Raw genomic sequence first — 20394 nt, forward strand, 5'->3', positions numbered from 1 at the left:
TAAAAGTGGAAATCCCAAAAACTGTGAAGGGAAAAAGAAAACAACACACGTTCATGCATATTCTGTTTTCCAATTTGAAGAAGAAAACACAGATACCAAACTATAGACTCAGATAAACATTTGCAGCACATATGAAAGATATTATCCTTAATTTGCCTCAAGCTCATATAAATTGGTAATAAAATGGCAAAGGGCAATGAGAATATAGGAAAAAATATGAACAGGCAATTCACAGAAGAGGAAATGAAGATTTAATGGAGTTGAGAAGGATTCGTCAGAGAAAGTCAAATTTAATTATTTATTCATTAGATTGGCAACAATTAAAAAAACCGGGAACATCCTGTGCTCGAGAGAATGCAGGGGAACAAGCACTTTTATACGTTGAAGTGGGAGTGTGAACCGCTGAAACCTCCAGGGAGAAACGCTCTGGCAATGTTTATTAAAGGTCAAAATGTGCACCAGGGCCTCAACAGCCCTATTGGGGGCCATCATTCAGGTTGATATAAAAGCCCCAGTACCGCCCTAGCGGTTTGGTTCAGTGGATAGAGCATTGGCCTGAAGGGTCCCGGGTTCAATTCCAGTCAAGGGCACACGCCTCGGTTGTGGGCTGGATCCCCAGTAGGTGGCATGCAGGAGGCAACTGATCAATGATGAGATAGAACTGATGTTTCTATCTCTCTCTCTCCCTCTCCCTTCTATTCTGAAATCAATAAAAATATATTAAAAAATAAAAAGAATAAAAATCCCAGTACCTAAGAATATAAGGACAGGGGTGTTTATAGAAGCACTGTTTGCTGAGGCAAAATATTGGGCAATTCGTGACAGTCCATCAGTAACAAAATGACGGAGTAAACATAGCACCTCCCTCAACATAGTCGCATGGAGAGATGCTAATATATTAAGTGCAAAAGCAAGTTGTAGAAAAATGTGTTTACTATGACCCTATTTTTGTAAAAAAAAAAAAAAAAAAAAAAAAAAGCCGAATAAGCAAATAAAATCCAATATGTATGCCTGTTCTGTGTTTGCATGTATTTACACAGCTTGGAGAAGCCAGGCTTAACAGCACAAGTTACCTCAGGGCATAGGAATGATGGGGAGTGATTTTGAACTTCTTGTTGCTATATCTTTGGCTTTTTTGCTTACTATAAGAATCATGGTTTTTCTTTCTTCTTTTTTTAATTAAAAACAATTGGATAAAGACCATTTTAAAAGGGAGAAAAATGGCCAAGTGCCTAAAACGTGCTTGTGACTCATTGGGCTCTCAGGATAAAGTCCATTCTCTTTAAAGGACTTATAAGGCCTCTTATAAGAGATCTGGGGTCTGCATACCGCACCTGAGTCCTTTTCCTTTGTTCTACCCTTTTCCCTTTGTCGCCCAGCTGTGACCAGGAGCACTCTTGATAGGTCTCTGCCTTCCCCACATACCTGAACCTTTCTTCCCGTGGCGATCCCTGAGACTGGGCAAAGTACATGCCTACCTATTCCTATGGCATCTTGTGCCTATGCCCCTGGTGGCATTGCTAGCCTTCCTGTAATTTTCTGTTCCCTTAGTTTTAGCCCCCACTGGACAGCAAATACCCAGAGAGCAGGAGTAGTGCTCCTCATCGGATCCCCAGTGCCTTCCCTAGCTCACTGCAGATGCTAAATACATGTCTGTTGAATGAATAGAGAAAAGAGGAATGAAATGAATGGATGCTAAACATTAGAGATACAAAGAAGAAAACCGTCTGTGCCCTCAAAATTGTGTGGTGGACAGACAGGCCTGTAAACAGTCCAGTTATAATACAAGAAGATAATTATCCTTGCAGGACAGAGGAAACATGAGCTACGCAAACTTGCCTGGGGAAAGACTGGACGGTTTCACAACTGAGAACACATTTAATCAGAGATTTGAAGGATGAATCGTCATTTACCAGGAAAATAAGAGGATGGATGTTTTTGGCACAAGGACCAGCAAGGGCGTGGAGGCACGAAAGAGCATGACATATTCTGAAAAGCTCAAGAGAGCATAACGTTGGTAAGTGGAGGCTGTTATCGTGGAACCAAATCATTGCTGAAGTTCCCTGCAGGCTATGCCCATGAGTTTGGAGTTTACTGAGGAAGGTTTTAAGTGGGGGTGTGACATGAGGGATTTTAGCTCACAGGGGCAGAATGTGGAGGATGGGTTGGGCTGGGGGCAGGAGACAATCAGATGGAGGGAAGTTGGCCAAATGGAAAGGCGGTTACTACAGTCTTCTACTGCAACAGTTATCAGGGCTGAGCCAGGTCAGGGAGTGGGCTCGAAGAAAGATCAATCAGTCACGTTGACATGACTCGGTGCTTGATGGGCTGGCGTGGGGATGAGGAGGAAGTCAAAGTGGACTCTCAGCTTTCTGACTTGGTAACTTGTTTCATTTATTACAATAAGAAGTTCCAGAAGAGAAGCAAGCCTGAGAAAGGTAGAAAATGACAAGCTCTATTTGGGCCATGTTGAGTGAATTTATATCCCAGGGTTGTTACATTCCACAAATGGAAGGGCTTAAAACAACAGAAATTTGTCCTCTCACAGTTCTAGAGTCTAGACCAGTGATGGCAAACCTTTTGAGCTGGGCATGTCAGCATTTTGAAAAACCCTAACTTAACTCTGGTGCCGTGTCACATATAGAAATTTTTTGATATTTGAAACCATAGTAAAACAAAGACATATTTTTGATATTTATTTTATATATTTAAATGCCATTTAACAAAGAAAAATCAACCAAAAAAATGAGTTCACAGGTGACACGCGTGTCATAGGTTCGCCATCACTGGTCTAGAAGTCCAAAATCAAAGTGTCAGGAGGACCATGCTCCCTTTGAACCTGGAGGGCAGCGGTTCGCAACCTGTGGGTCGCGACCCCTTCGGGGGTCGAATGACCCTTTCACAGGGGTTGCCTAAGACCATCGGAAAACACATATAATTACATACTGTTTTTGTGATTAATCACTATGCTTTAATTATGTTCAATTTGTAACAATGAAATCGGGGGTCACCACAACATGAGGAACTATATTAAAGGGTCGCGGCATTAGGAAGGTTGAGAACCACTGCTGTAGGGAGAGAATCCTTCCTTCCGAGTTTTTTTCTAGCTTCAGTGGTGGCCCCCAGTCCTTGGCCTTCCTTGGCTTGCAGCTGCATCACTCTAATCTCTCCCTCTGTCATCACATGACCTTCTCCCTGTGCGTCTCTGTCTTCAGATGGCATTTTTCTCTTTTTGTAAGAACACCAGTCATCGTGGATTAGGACCCACCCCAATGACCTCATCTTAGCGTGGTTATAGCTGCAAATTTCCAAATAAGGTCGCAGTCACACGTACTGGGGGTAGGACTGCAACACATCTTTTGGGGGACACAATCCAACCCATGACACTGAGTTTGAAGAGCTTGGGTGGACATGTCCAAGAGGCCTCAGGATAGATGTGAGTGAGAGCTCAGGGAGAGTCCTGAGCTGTGGATCTCTCTCTAGCGTCTGCCAGCAAAGAGACAACAGCATGGGGTGATCACAGCACATAGCGGAGCAGACTAAGAAGGGAAACCTTGGGAAAGGTCATGGTTAAGAAGCTGCAAGGGGTAGAGGAGTCCAAGCAGGGGGTGCCTGAGAAGGAAGGGCCAGCGTGTGTGTGCCTGAGAGGGACTCCGGGGGCGTGGCCACGATGGAGCTGGCCTGCATCCATCCTTTGCTAAGAGCTGACGGTTGCCCACCAAAGCGCCAGACTGTGTTTCCTGCCGCCTGGTTCATATGTCTCCCCCATATGCTACGTGGCTTTTCTCCCTTATTCAGGAAGCACGGGGCCCTGCAGCCATCTCCCTGAAGGAGGCAGCAGGGACATTACAAGCTGTTGTTGGGGCGGCCGCCTCCCTGAAACTAGCACCACAGTACGGCATTGATCTAGCAAACAAGGCCGGCTTGTTTGTGTTTCGCATTTCTTCAGAAATGAGCGGGCAGTTCTGTAATAACATTGAGGAATTGCACTTTACTACTTCACCAAAACACTCCCACATGGTCATAAAAGTGCTGTCCAGAGCATGTACAGTCTTTCCCTCCGGCCCCCCACCCCCACCCCTAGGAGAGGCTGCAAGGCAAGCTTTCAGGTATCAGAAAAGTTGCAGATTCTAGAATGCGAGACTGAAGGTCAGGGCACACCAGAATGGCTCAGCCGTGGGGCTCTGGAAGTAGTGCTTCCCAAATGCGGTCGAATAATAGAAGGGCTGCCCATGAGGGCAGGGGTCTTGGCTGCACTGTTTTCACTGCTGCATCTCCAACATCTGGGAAGCTCATGGTGGACACTCGACAAATTCTCTGGGTAGCCGAGGAGGTGAGAGCTTCGTCCACGCTGGGATCAGTAAATGACTGGCCAGCGGTGCTCAGCTAATGGGTGAGCAGACTTGAGATGTTTGCACAGTCATATTTTCTTCTTCCCTGAGGAGGCCAGAGGTCAGTGGCCAGGTCCACTGTAGTATGTCTTGGGCCTCACATTGCTAGCAAGATCTGTCTTCACTGGTTCTGGAAAATACACAACAAGCCATGACCAGAGTGACTATTGCATTAGGACAATAAAAACACTGCCTGTTTACCAAGTGCCTGCTATGGACCAGGTTCTGTGCTAAGTGCTTTATACACTTCATTGCAAATAACTCTTGAAACAACTCTATGAGGTAGGTGCTATTTATATCACCACTTAAAATCAGAAAAAATGAAATTTAAACTGATGAAGTCATTTACCCAAGTTCTCACAGCTACAATGTAGTGTTGGGTGGGTGTGTTTGAACCCAACTGTCTTGAACTAGAGCCCATTCATTGAAGCCCTTCCTTGCATTCCTGAGCTTTGCCAATCTTGTGTTGACATTTCTTGTCCACTCATTGCATGTGTAGCTTATGAATTATTGTCCAAGAGATGGTGTAATAATTATGTGGATGGTTAGGGCAGCTGCTGTCAGGTTGTGGAGATTAAGATAAGGCTTTGGCTTTGTACTGAAAAATAGTGAGCCTGAGTTTAGCTGTCACCACATGCAGGCCCAGAGAGCAAGGACTCACAGACTGGGCTTCTTTGTCAATCAGCAAATTATGCCTCGGAACCTGTGACTCATAGGCTTTGGGGATTGGCAGGGCCCTCGGAGATAATCCAATTTCACTCTTTGATTTCACAGGTGAGCAGCCTGATGCCCAAAGGGTAGAGTAAGGACTATAGCAGATTAAGGATGGCTGCAAATTCTTTGATACATCTCCCACTGAGTGTGAGAGCTCTCGCCCCTTGAATCTGGACAGGCGTTGTAGCTACTTAGCTATGAGAGAGCTGCATGAGTAACACTGTGCCAGTTTCTGGACTGAGGACTTCAGGGACTGGCCGCTTCCACTTTCTGCTCTGTGAACATGGACTCTGGAACGCAGATGCCATGCTGTGAGGAAGCCCAAGTAGCCCCATAAACACACACACACGGAGAGGAATTGGGGTTCCTGCTCAATAGTCCCTGCTGACAGTCAGCATTTTATGGCCAGCTTGGAAATGGATCCTCCAGGTCCAGTCAAGTGTCCCTTGCTGGAAACACTTGGAACAAGAACAGCCATCTACAGGGCCCTGCCCAAAATGTGGATTTATGAGTGAATGCAATGCTTGCTGCTATTTTAAGCCACTAACTTTTGGAATGGTTTGCTATGCAGCAATAGATAATCAGAACAAGGACCCAGTAGCAAGTGTTACAGCCCTCAGCCAGTGTTTCTCTCTAGTGTATGTATACCATGGTGCTCAGTGGTTCCCTTTGGGTCACCCAGGTCATTCACCAGCCTCAGTGGTCTGTGAAGTTGGAAAGGCTGGTGCATTGCCTTGCATGAAGACTGCTGAACTGAATGTCTTCAGCAAAAGTCACCAAACCTAATAATTATAGGAAACCCTGGAGCCTAAGAGTGAGGAATATAGAACCTTGAAGCCCACTCCAGTCATGTATTGAATTAGAATCCTTAGGAGTGAGACCAGACATTTCTAGTTCTTAAAGCCTCCAAGATGATCTGGATGATTGGCCAGCTTTGGAAACCATTGGTCATAAATTGTTAGTGAGCAGTTGGGAGGATATCCCAGCATCACCCACATGCATAAATTAATTATCCTGAACTGGACATTACTGAAAATGTTTCTATTTATGTTAAGGTTCCTAGGCAGAATGAATTATTTCTACTCCCTGGTTAAGTCAACCTGAAGCTCAAAGTTTTTTTGTTGCTGTTTTTTTTTAACATACTCGCCCTTCATTTAACTTGGTGGTGGCCTGAGGTCCTTGGTGTAGATATCCCTGACACTCCTGTAACAGCTAAGGTGACAGACATTAATTTTGTTTGCTAAATATGTATAGTTCTCTGCTTGGCACATCATAGAATTAAAATTCCTTGCCCCTGCGATTGAGTGGGACCATATAAATAATTCTCATCAGTGAGCAGAAGTGATGTGTGTCACTTCTGGGCCAGAGCATCTTATTACAAATGCAAGACTCTCCAGGATTCTATCTTCCCTCTTTCCATCTGCATTGAGAGTAGCAATGTTCCAGATAGTAGTTGTTCTATCAGCACAGGCTCTTGAGTAACAGTGATGTGTAGGGCCTCCTTGATGACCTACAACAGATATATGATATTAGCAAGAAAGAAATTTTTGTTGTTTGAAGCCACTAAAATTTGGGGGATGTTTGTTATTGTAGCATAATCTAACCTAACCTGACTGATATAGCCGGTGATGATAAACTTCCCACTACGAAGCCTCCTCCCTCTTCTGTGTCAACTGGGAAGGAGCATGCCCCCTAACCAATTTGAATTTTTATGTTTTTCTACTTCAAATATTTATAAATCACAAAGTTCTATTCCCCTTCTTGCATGAAAGAGCACTCTCCCCTCCCCACCCCTTTAAACTGGTCAGAGACCTATCAGCATCTCAGAACAGCCAATAAGTGTTGAGAACATGAGGTTATATGTTGAAAGGCAATGGCTTTTGTTTGCCAATCCCATGGGACTCTGATCATTATGAATAGTGAGGCATAAAGTAAGTTAAAGAAAATGTACAGTTGTCAATGAGATACTTTGTGAAATATTATCTTTCGAAAGGCTGTCTCACAAGGCATGCTTCCAATTTTCCTGAAAAGCCAGTGGTGAAATGAGAATGGGTTTCCTACATTCAGCAAAGGTGAGCTCGATGTTAAGACTTTATTTTTAGAGATCATTTTCCTCTCATTTTGCAGTAGGGAGAGGAGGTGCTGTGTTGTCTCCTGAGCCAGCACGTGGTGCTCTGTCTCTGCAGCTGTGACTTGTCCTTGGTTATTATTCTTTTCCTTAAGACAGAAATTGAGCGGCTGCTTTCTTTTATCTTGTTTGCAAAAATAGTCACCAGTGCTTTTAGGAATCCTGGGTGGCGGGTTTTCTTTATTATCTAACAAATAAGTATCTCTCTACTTGATCAATATTTGAATTTCATTTCTGAATTTATAAGCTTTAACCTTTTATTCAAGTAATATGTGTGTGTATTCTGTTAATAATAATTCAAATATTGCAAATAATGCTGAAATCCCTCTTTGCCACCTCCATTTCCCAATCTCCTCCCCAGGGTAAAGTGCTGTTCTCAAGCATATGTAGCCCTTCAAGTTTTATGTACATACTTACATGCAAATATGTGCCTGCAAAATTATATAATATTTTTGATTTAACTTTTTTACATGTGTGGAATTTATTGTTATGTCCACAATAAGTTGCTTTCTTCACTTAACAACATTATCTTACAGAGTTTCCCAGGTAAGTATAAATACAGACATCTCATTGTTTTCTATAATAAGGATGTGTCATAGTATATTTAATCATTTCCCCATTTGAAAACATTAAGGTTAGTTCCAAGATTTAGTGTTACAAATAGTGTGGCCACAAATATTGTTATGTGTGTAACTTTGTGTACATATGTCAATGCTTCTCTTGAGCTGACACAGAAAAATGGGATGGCTTTCTCAAAGGCTCTGGAACTTTCACTTAGTAGATACGCCTCAAACTCCTTCCAAAAGGCTGGATCTCATATAAGAGCAGCCATTTCCCCTTATTTTTGCCATCATTTGATATTAAGAAGCTTTTATCTCAAAGGTAAAAACAATATTTCACTTTCATTAGCATTTCTCCAATTAATAGTGAGATTACACAGTTTTTATATTTTTATTTATATAAATCACTTCTTTAGAATATTTCCTCATTTCCTACTGGATTGTTCATTTTTTTACTTATTGACTTATTGGAGTTATTTTTTATTCTGCATACTCATCCTCTATCTGTCATATTTGTTGTAATTATTTTCTTTTTTTAAAAAATATATTTTATTGATTTTTTACAGAGAGAAAGGGTGAGAGATAGAGAGTTAGAAACATCGATGAGAGAGAAACATCGATCAGCTGCCTCTTGCACATCTCCCACTGGGGATATGCCCGCAACCCAGGTACATGCCCTTGACCAGAATCGAACCTGAGACCCTTCAGTCCGCAGGCCGACGCTCTATCCACTGAGCCAAACCGGTTTCGGCTGTAATTATTTTCTGAGTATCTCTCTTTTAACTTGGTTTGTGGCTGTTTTTTCTGGTTGCCTCCTTATCTCTGTTTTCCATTGGCCAGATCTTCTATTCCCTGTGCCTGGTGCCTCTTTTTAAGAGCGTTAGCTTTCCTCCAATGTTTAATGATTTGTGATTGTGAGTAATTCTTTGTATTTGTGCTTCCCTGTTAACTGCTCTGCCTGCACTGCTTGCTTGGATCCCTCATCAGATAGGGTGAGAGTAGGAGAGGGCATTGCCTGCCGCTGTGCATTGTGCTGGTGTGCACAGTGAGCCTCGGGCTGGGCATACTGCTGCTAGGTGTGTGACTTCGATAATGAGGCTCTTAGGCAGCAGAGTTCCTCATACTTCAGGAGGTGGTAAGTTGCCCAGGGCAACAGTGCTTCTCTCTCCAAGCACACGTGCTCATGGCTCATCTCTAAGCACAGACAGCTTTTTTTGCTGCCACATCCAAGTGGATCAATCCAAGTAGAGGATGGGAAGGTGGAAGGGTAGGAAGGATTGCACACACCTGCTGGCTCTTACTTGGATAATTACCCTGTTAGGGAGTCCCGGGCCCTCCTTCACCACCTCCTGGTGGGTTGTCCCCTGTCTTTCTTTACTTCACCTTTTGTAGCTGCTCCCTCCTGTGTGCATTTGGGTTGTGGTTTTCTCCTTCAATCCAATTCCACCTGCTTTCCATGTTTTGGTGAATTCCCCTCCCCGATTTCTGGTGTACGGAGGGCACATCTTCTTGTTTTCCAGAGAAGATGATCCTTCCTGAGAATTTGGAGTGAAAGGAGAGTTGCCTGTGAGATTTTCCAGCAGCTTGAGTTGGAAGATCAGAAATCACCCTTCCTGGTTTATGACACTGTTCAGCCTGGTGCCTCTGAAATATTTAATGCTTCTCTTGAGCAATAGAGAACGGAGGAAGATTAGAGGGTTGCTTCACTAATGTAAATATCCTTATCTAGCCATAGTTGTGCTAACCATTTATATATGCTAACAAGGGTAGATAGAAGGAAGGAACCCAGACAGCATAAAAAATCTCTCTTCAACTTTATCTCTGACAGTTTTGTCTACGGGAATTTCCCCAAAGGCCCTATCCTGACTTCTGAGCTGCATGTTTCAATTGTGTTTGAATATAATTTACATATTCATATCCTAGTCAAGTTGCAACACGTCTGTAGCCCTTTCTCACTAATAAGTCCTCTGGGAACAAAACTGTCCTTTAACAAACCTGAATAGAGTGAAAACAAACTGGCCATGAATCTCACAGAACAGCCTTGGTTTGTGGTTTGTGGCTTATGGCTCAGGGGCAATATTTTTGTAAGTTGCTCATGCCCTTGACAAACATGTGCCCTTGAAACTCCTCCTTGAGTAGGCCTTGCTGTGGGTGGGCAGGGAAGAGCCTGCTCGTGGACTGTGGGCCTTGGCAAGCAGCCCTACATTTCTCTCTGTTACTCCCTCCCACCTATGAGAATGGGAAAGGGAAGGCGTAGCAGAAAGATACAGACGAAGTGTTATCTGTATATACGTTCGTGTTATTTGATCCTGGGATGCTCCCTCCTGGGTTTGGCCCCTCCTTGTTAATATACACAATACCTTGGAGAAATTGAGTTCAGACGTCACATCACAGATGAGCCACTACAATTAAAAGTAGAACTAACATCTACATTTATGTCAACAGAGAAGGTGAATGACCCCAGCTCCCATTAATCTCCTGTCAGGAAATTTTCTCTGTGAAGATTTTCTTACCTGATGAGAAAGAGAGAGTGAGGCTGACTTTTCTTCAGGACTATGCCTTAGAAATAATTGAATTGGTTGAAGCAGAGAATTAAAGCTTATTTTGTTTAATGTTATCAGGAGAGGTTCACTGAAACTGGTTTTCAGATAAAAAATTGGGGGATAGAAATATACCCTGAGAGACCTCATTTATCAGGGTCTCCATGGCTCAGAGAATTTTACATCCTTGGTGAAATGACAAGACATTATGTTAACCTTGAAACTGTGGGAGGCAAGAGTGGAGAACCTCTAATTTATGGAACAAAGTGAAGGTATTCAGATTAAAACTGGATATATTTTCCTTTGTCAAACTGCCCCGGGTTCAAAGGGAATGCAAACTTGTAGAAATTGTAGGTATTTTATGGAAATGAATTCAAAGTATTAGAAGAGAGTCCTAGATTTTTTTTAGTGCATACGCATCATTCCTTAAGTTTCAGTTGCTCTTGGAATGGAAAATTTAGAATATTCGGAACTACAGACCATCCGTGTTAACCGTATGACCATTGGGGTTAAAAGTGTATTATGTCCACTGGGAAGAAGTCATAATTCTGAAGTTTTGGAGACAGAGATATGCATAGTAGACTAAACTAGAATATATCCCATCAGTTTGATAACAACAAGGCCTGTTAGTATAAGTTCCACAATTAATAGGGGGAAAAAGTTAACCTGAGGCCAGTAACAGGCATTTAAATGTTTTATAGAAGCAACATTTATTTTTTAAAAATTGTCCCTTTGGTATTGGAGCTAAAAAGCCCATATTTCTGGCTTGCAAACAGGCTATCAGAAAACTTACATAGAATACACACACACATGTGGTTCATCACTGGTAAAATGAAATGCCTGGTGGGATGGAGGATTACTGATTCCTGGCTGGTGTCTGCACTAGGCAGTCTTCCTAAATCCTGAGGATGACTGCGAGGTGGGCACAGGTGCTGGTCTCATCTGTCAGGCATCTTTCCCTGTGTCAATGAGATGATGCTCTCTTTCATCTCTGGGCATGAGCGTCTGCTTCCATCCGGGTTCTTAAGGACCCTCCTGGAGAGGAGATGGCTGGCTCAGCCCAGCATAGGCTCTCTGTGATGCAACACAACCCCTGGCCACTTTGTGTTTGGTGTTCTGCCTGTGGCCTCTCAGCTCCCTGATGTGGGTTTTCTCTGCTCTGTATTTGACGGTTGCACGAAGCATTTTTGGTAATGAGACTTAAATCTTTGTTCTGGATAAATGCCATCCTTAAGTATGTGTTTTGGGGCTTGGATTATTGCCACACACTTATTTTACGAACGTTTGTCTGCACTAAGATGTAATTTTGTGTTGTTGTTTTTTGTCCAAGGTCTGTGACAGATTCTAATCCCTCCCCACCCCCTGCCCCCCACTTTGTTTTTTGTCTTTTTGTAGGGGACACTCGTCAGCAGTTGAAATATCTTTGGCACACTCTTCAATCTTGATGGCTTTCTTGCCTCTAAGCCATTTATGACTGCTTGGAAGCACGGAGACAGGTTTTTTTCCCCCCCCCAGCTCTAATGGATTAAGCCATAGTTAATGTTCTTTGAAAAAAATCCTTATGAGCTACTTTATGCTGTGCAATCTTCAGGCGTTCATGCTCAGTCCTTTAACAATTCTCTAGTCAGGCAAAGCCTGGGGGAGAGAAGAGAGAGGTCGACCTCTAAACTGTTTACATAATGAAACTCGCTCAAATCTTTTTATGAGATTTCTTTGATTATGAAAGTAATATACACATAGCTTCTAGATAAAACCAGAAAATAGAGACAAAGAACTCAATAGCCAGAGAAATGTGTGTTTTCCGCATCTTTTTTTCTACTTGCTTAAATTGCATAATCGCTTAATAGAAGCTAGGGTTACAAGTCAGATTTGCATCCAGCTTTTAAATTTCATATGTCATCACAAATACTTCCTCGTGTTAATATCAACATTTGTAACTGCTTCAAGACATTAAATCATAGAGCTGTAGCATAGTTTGACATATATTCCTATATTGTTGAACACTTTGCTTCTAGATTTTCGTAAGTGTGCATAATGATGTAATGATTATCTTTGTGCATATGGCTTTTAAAATTCATTTTCCTAGATTGGCAGTATATTGCTTACAATTAGACTCCCAACTTCAGAAGAAGTCTTACCAGCATAAAGTTCAGATAGCTAAAAGAGGAAAAAAAAACAGGGAAATCAGAATACACATTTTCATAACCATGGTATTTTTAACAAAACTCAGATCATTGATATTGACTCAAGTGTGGACTTTTTTCAAATTTCCCCAGTTTTTTGTTTTGTTTTTTACTGACGTCCGCTTTCTGTTTTAGGACGCAATGAAGGATACTACAATGCCTTTAAAATTAGTCTTTTCATTTATTCATAAAGGGAACCAAGTTGTGCGTTTCCTGTGTCATTGCCTAACTAACGCTGTCTTCCTCCTATCCTGACTCATACATGACAGCCTTGCTGTGGTGGGCTTCTTGAATCACAATTTCCCTCCTTTAAATATTTGACTATAATGATCATGTTTCTTATACGTTTCTTTTTCTTCAATCTAATCATTCTGAATCCCTCGAGTTTCCTCCTACGATCTGGTTCCTCATGTGATCCGGCTTCTCATGTGATGATATTTGGCAAAGTCTTCATAGCTCTGGTTGCGTGCTGCTTGCCAGAGCCTCCTTGCTGGCCTGCTGGCTAGAACTGGGCACCATCAGGAAGGCTCACCAACACAAGATGTGTTAGAATTTCCACTACCATATTCAACACTTGGCTTTGGGACATAGCTCGTGACTACGATACCTCCTTCAGCAGCTGTATCTCTTTGTTGACTCACATTGAACGTCTATTCAAATAAAATGTTAACACCACATAAAAAGTTTATATTAATATGAGGAAATACTCAGGATGTGTTATGAATTTGAATATTCCTTATTCAAATAAAATAAAGTGTGTGGGTTATTTATCCTATCTGAACTGGCGCATTCTTAATAGGAGTGATTAGTGAAAAAAATCTCTACCTTACAATGGTTTCAAGGCCGTATTTCTCTTAAAGGCTCTCCAAAGCTTGGCCTTACCAAACAAAATCCTATTCCTTAGTATTTAATTTCTCTCAGAGGAAATTAAATAAAATTAAAATGTTTTCCTTCGGGAAGGTGATAAAAGTTATATAGTTATCATCAACAAAACACAGGTTGTCCCAATCTGACAAAATAATTTTAATTTTGTGGAGGCTTAAATGTATACATATCTTCATTATTTGATACAAACAATAAACATATTAAGCAAGGCAACACCTTGGTTATAAACATCTTGGCTATCCTCAAGATTGACAGTCTTAGTGGCTTAGTATGATTATTCACAGATCAAAGATTCTTCCTCATAGATAACAATATTGTTTTGAGTTAAAAATATGATATAATGAAAGACTCTGCTAAATGTTTTAATAAAATAAAGACAGATTAGGGATAATAGTATTTCCTTGGTTAATCAATTTAATAACCAAAATGAAATGAAATCAGTCTGAAACAACTATTAATTAATCTTTCTCAGTCCCTAATTCTCATTGCATTCTCATTCAAAGTTTATAGATCATCATCATTGTCAACATCATCATCATTACTACATTTTTTAATCCTCACCCAAGGATAGGTTTACTGATTTAGAGAGAGAGGAAAGAAAAGAGAGTGAGAGAGATGGATATGAGAGAGAAACATCTACGCACCCAGACTAGGGATATAATCTGCAATCTAGGTATGTAGCTGTACCAGGAATTGAACCAGCAACCTTTTGGTGTATGAGACGATATTCCAACCAACTGAGCCACTTAACTGGGACCATCATCACTACTTTTTATTGGGCAACTGGTATGTACAATTTTATTGTAAACTAGAGGCCTGGTGCACAAATTCGTGCATGGGTGGGGTCCCTCTGCTTGTGATCAAGGCCTGTCTGGGGCCAGCTGGCCATGGGGAGGGACCGCAGGAGGTTGGTTGGCTAGCCCTCCGATCAGGGTTGATGGGATGACCAGCCGGGGAGGAGGGGCCACAGGAGGTTGGCTGTGGGAGCACAATGACCACCAGGGGTCAGCTCCTGCATTGAGCATCTACCCCCTGGTGGTCAGTGTGCATCATAGCGACTGGTCAACTGGCCGTTCCATCTTAACGGTTGCTTAGGCTTTTATATATAGAGATACCTTACATTCATCACCACTTTTAATCTTCACAAAAAACCTTGTGTGGTAGGTATTAATATCCTCATTTTACAGAAAAGGAAACTGAGGCTCAGGAATGTTAAGTAAATTTTCAAGGCTGTATCTCTCTTAAAGGGTGGGGCAGGCCTTTAAGGCTTGGCTGATTCCAAAACTCATATGAACATTGCCTCTCATTCATACTTTCATTTTTTTCATAGTCACTAATATGTTCTAGATTCCATCTGATTGGTATAATCCCTGTGGTCCACTTTATTCCCTGTTTGAAAATTTGGATATTATTTTATCAATCTCTATTCTGATTTCTTGGGAATTACTGACTACTTCCTTAATCATATTCTGCATGTTCCTTCAGCAAACTGGCACTGGCATGATATGGATTGGGGCTGGAGAATTAACTTCATTTAATTGGAACCAGCTTACTACTGCCAGCACAATTAGGGTTAGAACTTAGTATAGAAAGAATTTGGAACCAACCAGATTGGGTAATGAAATCCCATGGAGTTCGGCATTTTCTGAAAACAAGCAACCCTTACTCCTCTCCTTATTGATCCTGGCTCTGAGAGAACTCTTCCAGGTGAATGCATGCTCTAGTTTAGGTGTTACCATCGCTGCAAGTTTTATGAACCACTTGGCTCTCTCCTATATGCAACCATGGTCAGATTTCCTAAGTTTTGCCAATGGGTTGACGTGGCCACGTGAGGAAGGTAGGCTCCGGGAACAAGAAGACTCCTTGAAGGCAGCTAAAGTTGACAGGTTGGTGCCATTCATCATGGCTCTTGCAGGATATGGAGCCCCCTGACCAATCTGGGCCACCAACTCCATCATGGCTGTTTTCCCTTAGAACTGGGGCTTCCAGCTGAGCGCAGCCTCAGCGTGTAGTGCTATTCTGTTGGATTCTCAGTGAATCTTAAGACAGAAAATCATTAAAACATTTAAATTTTTTAAAAAATTGATTTGAGAAAGAGAGGAAAGGGGAGAGAGAGAGAGAGAGAGAGAGAGAGAGAGAGAGAGAGAGAGAGAAACATCAGTTTGTTGTTCCACTTTTTTATGCATTCATTGGTTGATTCACAGGTTGTGTGTGCCCTGACTGAGGATTGAACCCATAAGCTTGGCTTATTGGGACAGTGCTCTAACCAACTGAACTACCTGGCCAGGGCACCTCATTAAAACATTTTGATGGATTCACATACTCTGATAGAAAGGGCAATTGGTGAAAAACAAACAAATAAACAAAAGAAGTATAGAAAATAAACATCAATGTACCCAATTCCAAAAATAAATAATAAATGCCAACATTTTATATTTGCTTTAGTTTCTTTTTAAAGAAATAAAACATCACAATAAAGGAGAACTCTACTTTGCTTACCTCCCCAATTCCACTTACCTCCTCTCCCCAGAAGCAAGAACTATCATGAATCTGTCATGCAAAAGCATAGATACATGTGTATTCACAAATATATAATTGTTATTATAGAATTTGTATAAATGGCATCATATGGTACATAATTTTATGCAACTTTTCCCACTCAACATTATGTTGTTAAAATTTATTTTTGTTGATATATAAAAAATACAGTTCAGTCATTTAAACTGTTATTATATCATATTATATACCAATATTTATGTTTTCTTTCTGATGGACATTTGGGATATTTCCAAACTTTGTAATTACAGCACTCCCTTCTAGAGCACAGGTTCACCCGAGGTATGAATCTAGAGCTGAAATTGCTGGTTGTTAACGTCCAGGTTCCAATGATTATGAAACAGGTCTCCAAAGTGGTTGAACTAAGTCATAACTGTATTTGCTATATTTGACAGTTCCTATTTTCCTTTATCCTGGCCAACAAGAATAGGTCAGACTTTCAGCTTTTATCCCATTGAAAAGTGTTACATGGAACTTCACTATTGTTTTATTTTTCTGTTACTAGCATTTTCATATACTAATTATCCATTTATGTTCTTCTGTGAATATAAAAATGGAACACTTGTCTTTTCAATAAAGTGGTTTTTATTATCCTGAAGCTTTAGTTTAAATTTAATTCTGTTTCATCAACCCTTTATGATTTCTGCTTTCTGTATCTTGTTTAGGAGTTCCCTTTCCCTTTCCAAGGTCATATAGATATTATTATTTTTTTAATCTGGAATTTATTTTTTGAATGGTGTGAGGTGGAGATCCAATGATATTTATTATATTTTTCAGCTATGCAGATTTCCATATGGAAATTACATTGTGGCAGGTCCACTTATTGAATAGTCTGTCTTTCCCCCAATGATTTACAATGAATCATCTACTTTATAACAAGGACTCATACTTGGGTCTATTTCTTGGCTTTTTATTCTATTCCATTGATCTATTTGTCCATGTCTGGGCTGTTATTATCTTACTAGCTTACTTGCTATATTATTTTATAGTAAGTCTATACAGCTTGTAGGGTAAGTTCTTTGTTTCAGAAATCTCTTGGCTATATCTTGGCCTTTTGTTCCTCTGATTAGAATTGCATAGAAGTTATAGTCTAATTTGATAAGAATATTGTACCAGATATCTTCCATTGCTTCCTTGGCCTTTTATTTTTCAGATTAGGATTGCCTAGAATTTATAGGTTAATTTGATAAGAATATTATACCATATATCTTCCATTTCTTCCTTCAAATTCACCCTTTTTAAAAAAATGAATCTCTCTATATAAAAGGCTAACATGCAAAGTGTCCCATCAGGAGTTTGACCGTGAGACCGGGAGTTCAATTGCTTGCTATGATGTCCGCTGACCACCAGGGGGCGGCATGGAACATGGCGGGTGACCAGCGCTAGCAGGACGGAGGGAAGGAGGAGGCAAGGAGGCAGGGAACCTGATAGGCCCAAACACCAGCCAGGCCAAGGGACACTACCCTTCCTCTCTTTTTAAAAATCAATTGTAAAAATCTTTAAACATTTTTAAACACTGTTTATTACTTCCTTTGGAGCATAACAGTGAATTTCAAGCCAAAATACATAGTGTTATGCATGTTTCATTGACTGAAAACCCCCCAAAGCCTGGGAGGGATTATCTGTTGTCGGCTTTATCACCACCTGTTTCCATGGACTTCCTACATCATTAAGGAGAGGCCAAGAGTAACATTTCCCAGAATCCCCTTCTCTCTATAAGCCTAGGGTAGTATCAGCCAATGAAAGGCATTTGCATGAGATTGGAAGGCAGATGTATAGAAAGAACCACACTCTCTGGAAGCAGATTTGAGGTTTTCAGTAGCTTCAGGGTACTTTCTAGTAGTGAGTGGCCCTCTTTGGTACTGCAGGCAGCTGAGATAGCCAGCAGAAGCCTGTAGAAAATCTCTCACTTTAGAATTGCAGGCTGAGATGGATGGTTGAAATTTCTCAAATTTTTCTGATATTTGAAGCAGTTTTCAAGTAAGCTCTTCAGAACCTCTTATGATGTCGATGCAAGATGAGATCATCACAAATGACCTCCTTGACCTTTGCCCCTAGTCCTGCAAACACGTGAAAGCCTCAAATATCCTTTCTTAAAGCCTTTAATGCTTGGAGTAGATTGAGGAATGTGGTAGCCAGCCTCCAAAATCCACCCCTCTCACCCGCTGCCAATGATTACTTTCTCCTGGTATTTGTGACCTTGTGGAGTCCCCTCCCAGACTGAGTCAGGGCGGCCTGGGTAATCCACAGAATAAGGTGGGAGGGGTGGTGTGTGGCTTCTGAAGCTACATCATAAAAGGCATCATGGCTTCTGCCTCTATCTTTTGAAATAAATGTTCTGGGGGAAGCCATTTTTCAAGACATGAGGACATGCAAACAGCCCTCTGGAGAGGCTCCTCTAATGGGGAACTGAGCCCTCCCACCAACAGCCAGCACCAAGGTGCCAGCGGTGTGAGTGAGCTGCCTTGGAGATGACCCTCCAGTTCCAGGAAATTCTTCAGATGACCTACACTGCAGTCAACCTCCTGAGATACCCCAAGCTAGAATTTCCCCTTTGAGCCACTTCTAAATTCCTGGCCCATAGAAACCATGACAGATAATAAATGATTATTGTCATATACCACTGTATTTTTTTTGGGGGGGGGGGGGAGGGGTTATTCTGCAGAAGTAGTTAATACAGTAGCTTCTATTTTCCTACCAAATCCCCATTAAAAACTTTTAATTCTCAGTCTTTCCAAATTGTCTTATGTATCTACCAGGGGTGGGCAAACTTTTTGACTCGAGGGCCACAATGGGTTCTTAAACTGGACCGGAGGGCTGGAACAAAAGCATGGATGGAGTGTTTGTGTGAACTAATATAAATTCAAAGTAAACATCATTACATAAAAGGGTACGGTTTTTTGTTTTTTTAGTTTTATTCATTTCAAACAGGCCAAATCCGGCCCGCGGGCCGTAGTTTGCCCACTGGTGATCTATATAGTCACTGAACAAAGGGAGGGAGACCCATGCCATTTTCTTTCTGGGAATTATTTGACAAGCCCAGGCAGCTTGTGTTTTCCCAACTGGCTGCCAGTTTCCAGCTGGAAGAGGTGCTTGCATCTCCCAAGATGATCAGCTTATTATTCTGATAATAAGCATTACTTATTCTCTTTGCAGAAAGAAGATGACAAGTTTGAGATTCGTCAAGATGTAACTGGTTGAATCCCATCTGTACTATTTTTCTGGCTGTATTATCTTGAGCAAATTTCTAAAACTTTCTAAATTTTCATTTTCTTGACTGTTAAATATGAATAATAGTGAAGAATGGTAGCAATCATCTCAGGTAGAAACTGTAGTTTAACTTTAACCCTGCTGTTTGGCTTCTGTACTTATTTGCTTTGTTTAACAATAGAAAAGTTATTTTGATTTTCTGAATTATATAAATCACCCCATTCGATTGAATACCCTATTGATTGTACTGTGACTATCCCATTGGTTGTGGTCATACTGGTCTTAGAAAGCACATTTTCCTTTACCTGGGAAGGACAGCACAGTTATCCCAAGGTCAGAGGGCTCCAGTTAATGTGTCCCTGTTGACTCAGTGTTCTGGAGACCCAAAAACTGTAATTTAGATAACATGAAACTGCTTCTGCTTCTGTAAACCGCTTTTTTGCAAACCAGGTTCCTCATTCCAGACCCGAGGGCTCTAGATAATGTGTTTCTGTCAATTCAGTGATCCAGAGACCCAAAACTATAATTTAGATAACATGCTGCTTCTGCTTCTGTAAACTGCTTTTTTGCAAATCAGTTTCCTCATTCCAAACCTTGGGATGTAATCAATACCTTTGTGATCTTTGCCTATATAAATCTGGTGTTGCGGCCATCTTATCACTATGAGATTTGGGAGAGCCAAAATGCCCCCTCATAGTCCTGGATCGCAATAAATGTGACTCTTTAATTCGACTTCTTGAGGCGTCCTTCTGTGATTCGTGGGGTACATTACAACAATAGTACCTACCACATAGGCTCATAAGCAGGTTAAAATTTAAAAATAAGTTAAAACTTATTCCCTGTCTATTCCCGGTCAGGGCACATACCTAGGTTTCGGGTTCTCTCTTCCTTCCTCTCTCTAAAATCAACAAACATACCCTCAGGTGAGGGTTTAAAATAACTTACAACAGTATCTGTCATATAGTTTTAATTTACTAATGATTTCTATGATTTCTATGATGATGATGATGATAATGACAAAGTGTAGACTTTGGTGTTTGGCATTCAAAGCCTCCCACAAGTTCCTTTCTGTTTTTTAAAAAATATATATTTTATTGATTTTTTTTACCAAGAGGAAGGGAGAGAGAGAGTTAGAAACATCGATGAGAGAGAAACATTGATCAGCTGCCTCCTGCACACCTCCTACTGGGGATGTGCCTGCAACCAAGGTACGTGCCCTTGACCGGA

General features: G+C 41.2%; 1 protein-coding gene across 1 annotated transcript in view; it reads left to right on the forward strand.

The window, feature by feature from the left end:
* The first annotated feature begins 2308 nt into the window (after positions 1–2308).
* The window catches only part of EVA1A (eva-1 homolog A, regulator of programmed cell death), an 82035-nt gene continuing 63949 nt past the window's right edge, over positions 2309–20394 (forward strand). The window contains exons 1-2 of the mRNA XM_059660814.1: positions 2309–2380; positions 3799–4045. Of these exons, the coding sequence (XP_059516797.1) occupies positions 2309–2380; positions 3799–4045 (319 nt within the window). The remainder of the gene's footprint in view (positions 2381–3798; positions 4046–20394) is intronic.

This window comes from Myotis daubentonii, chromosome 12, assembly GCF_963259705.1.
Source record: "Myotis daubentonii chromosome 12, mMyoDau2.1, whole genome shotgun sequence".
In the NCBI taxonomy this organism is placed as follows: Eukaryota; Metazoa; Chordata; class Mammalia; order Chiroptera; family Vespertilionidae; genus Myotis; species Myotis daubentonii.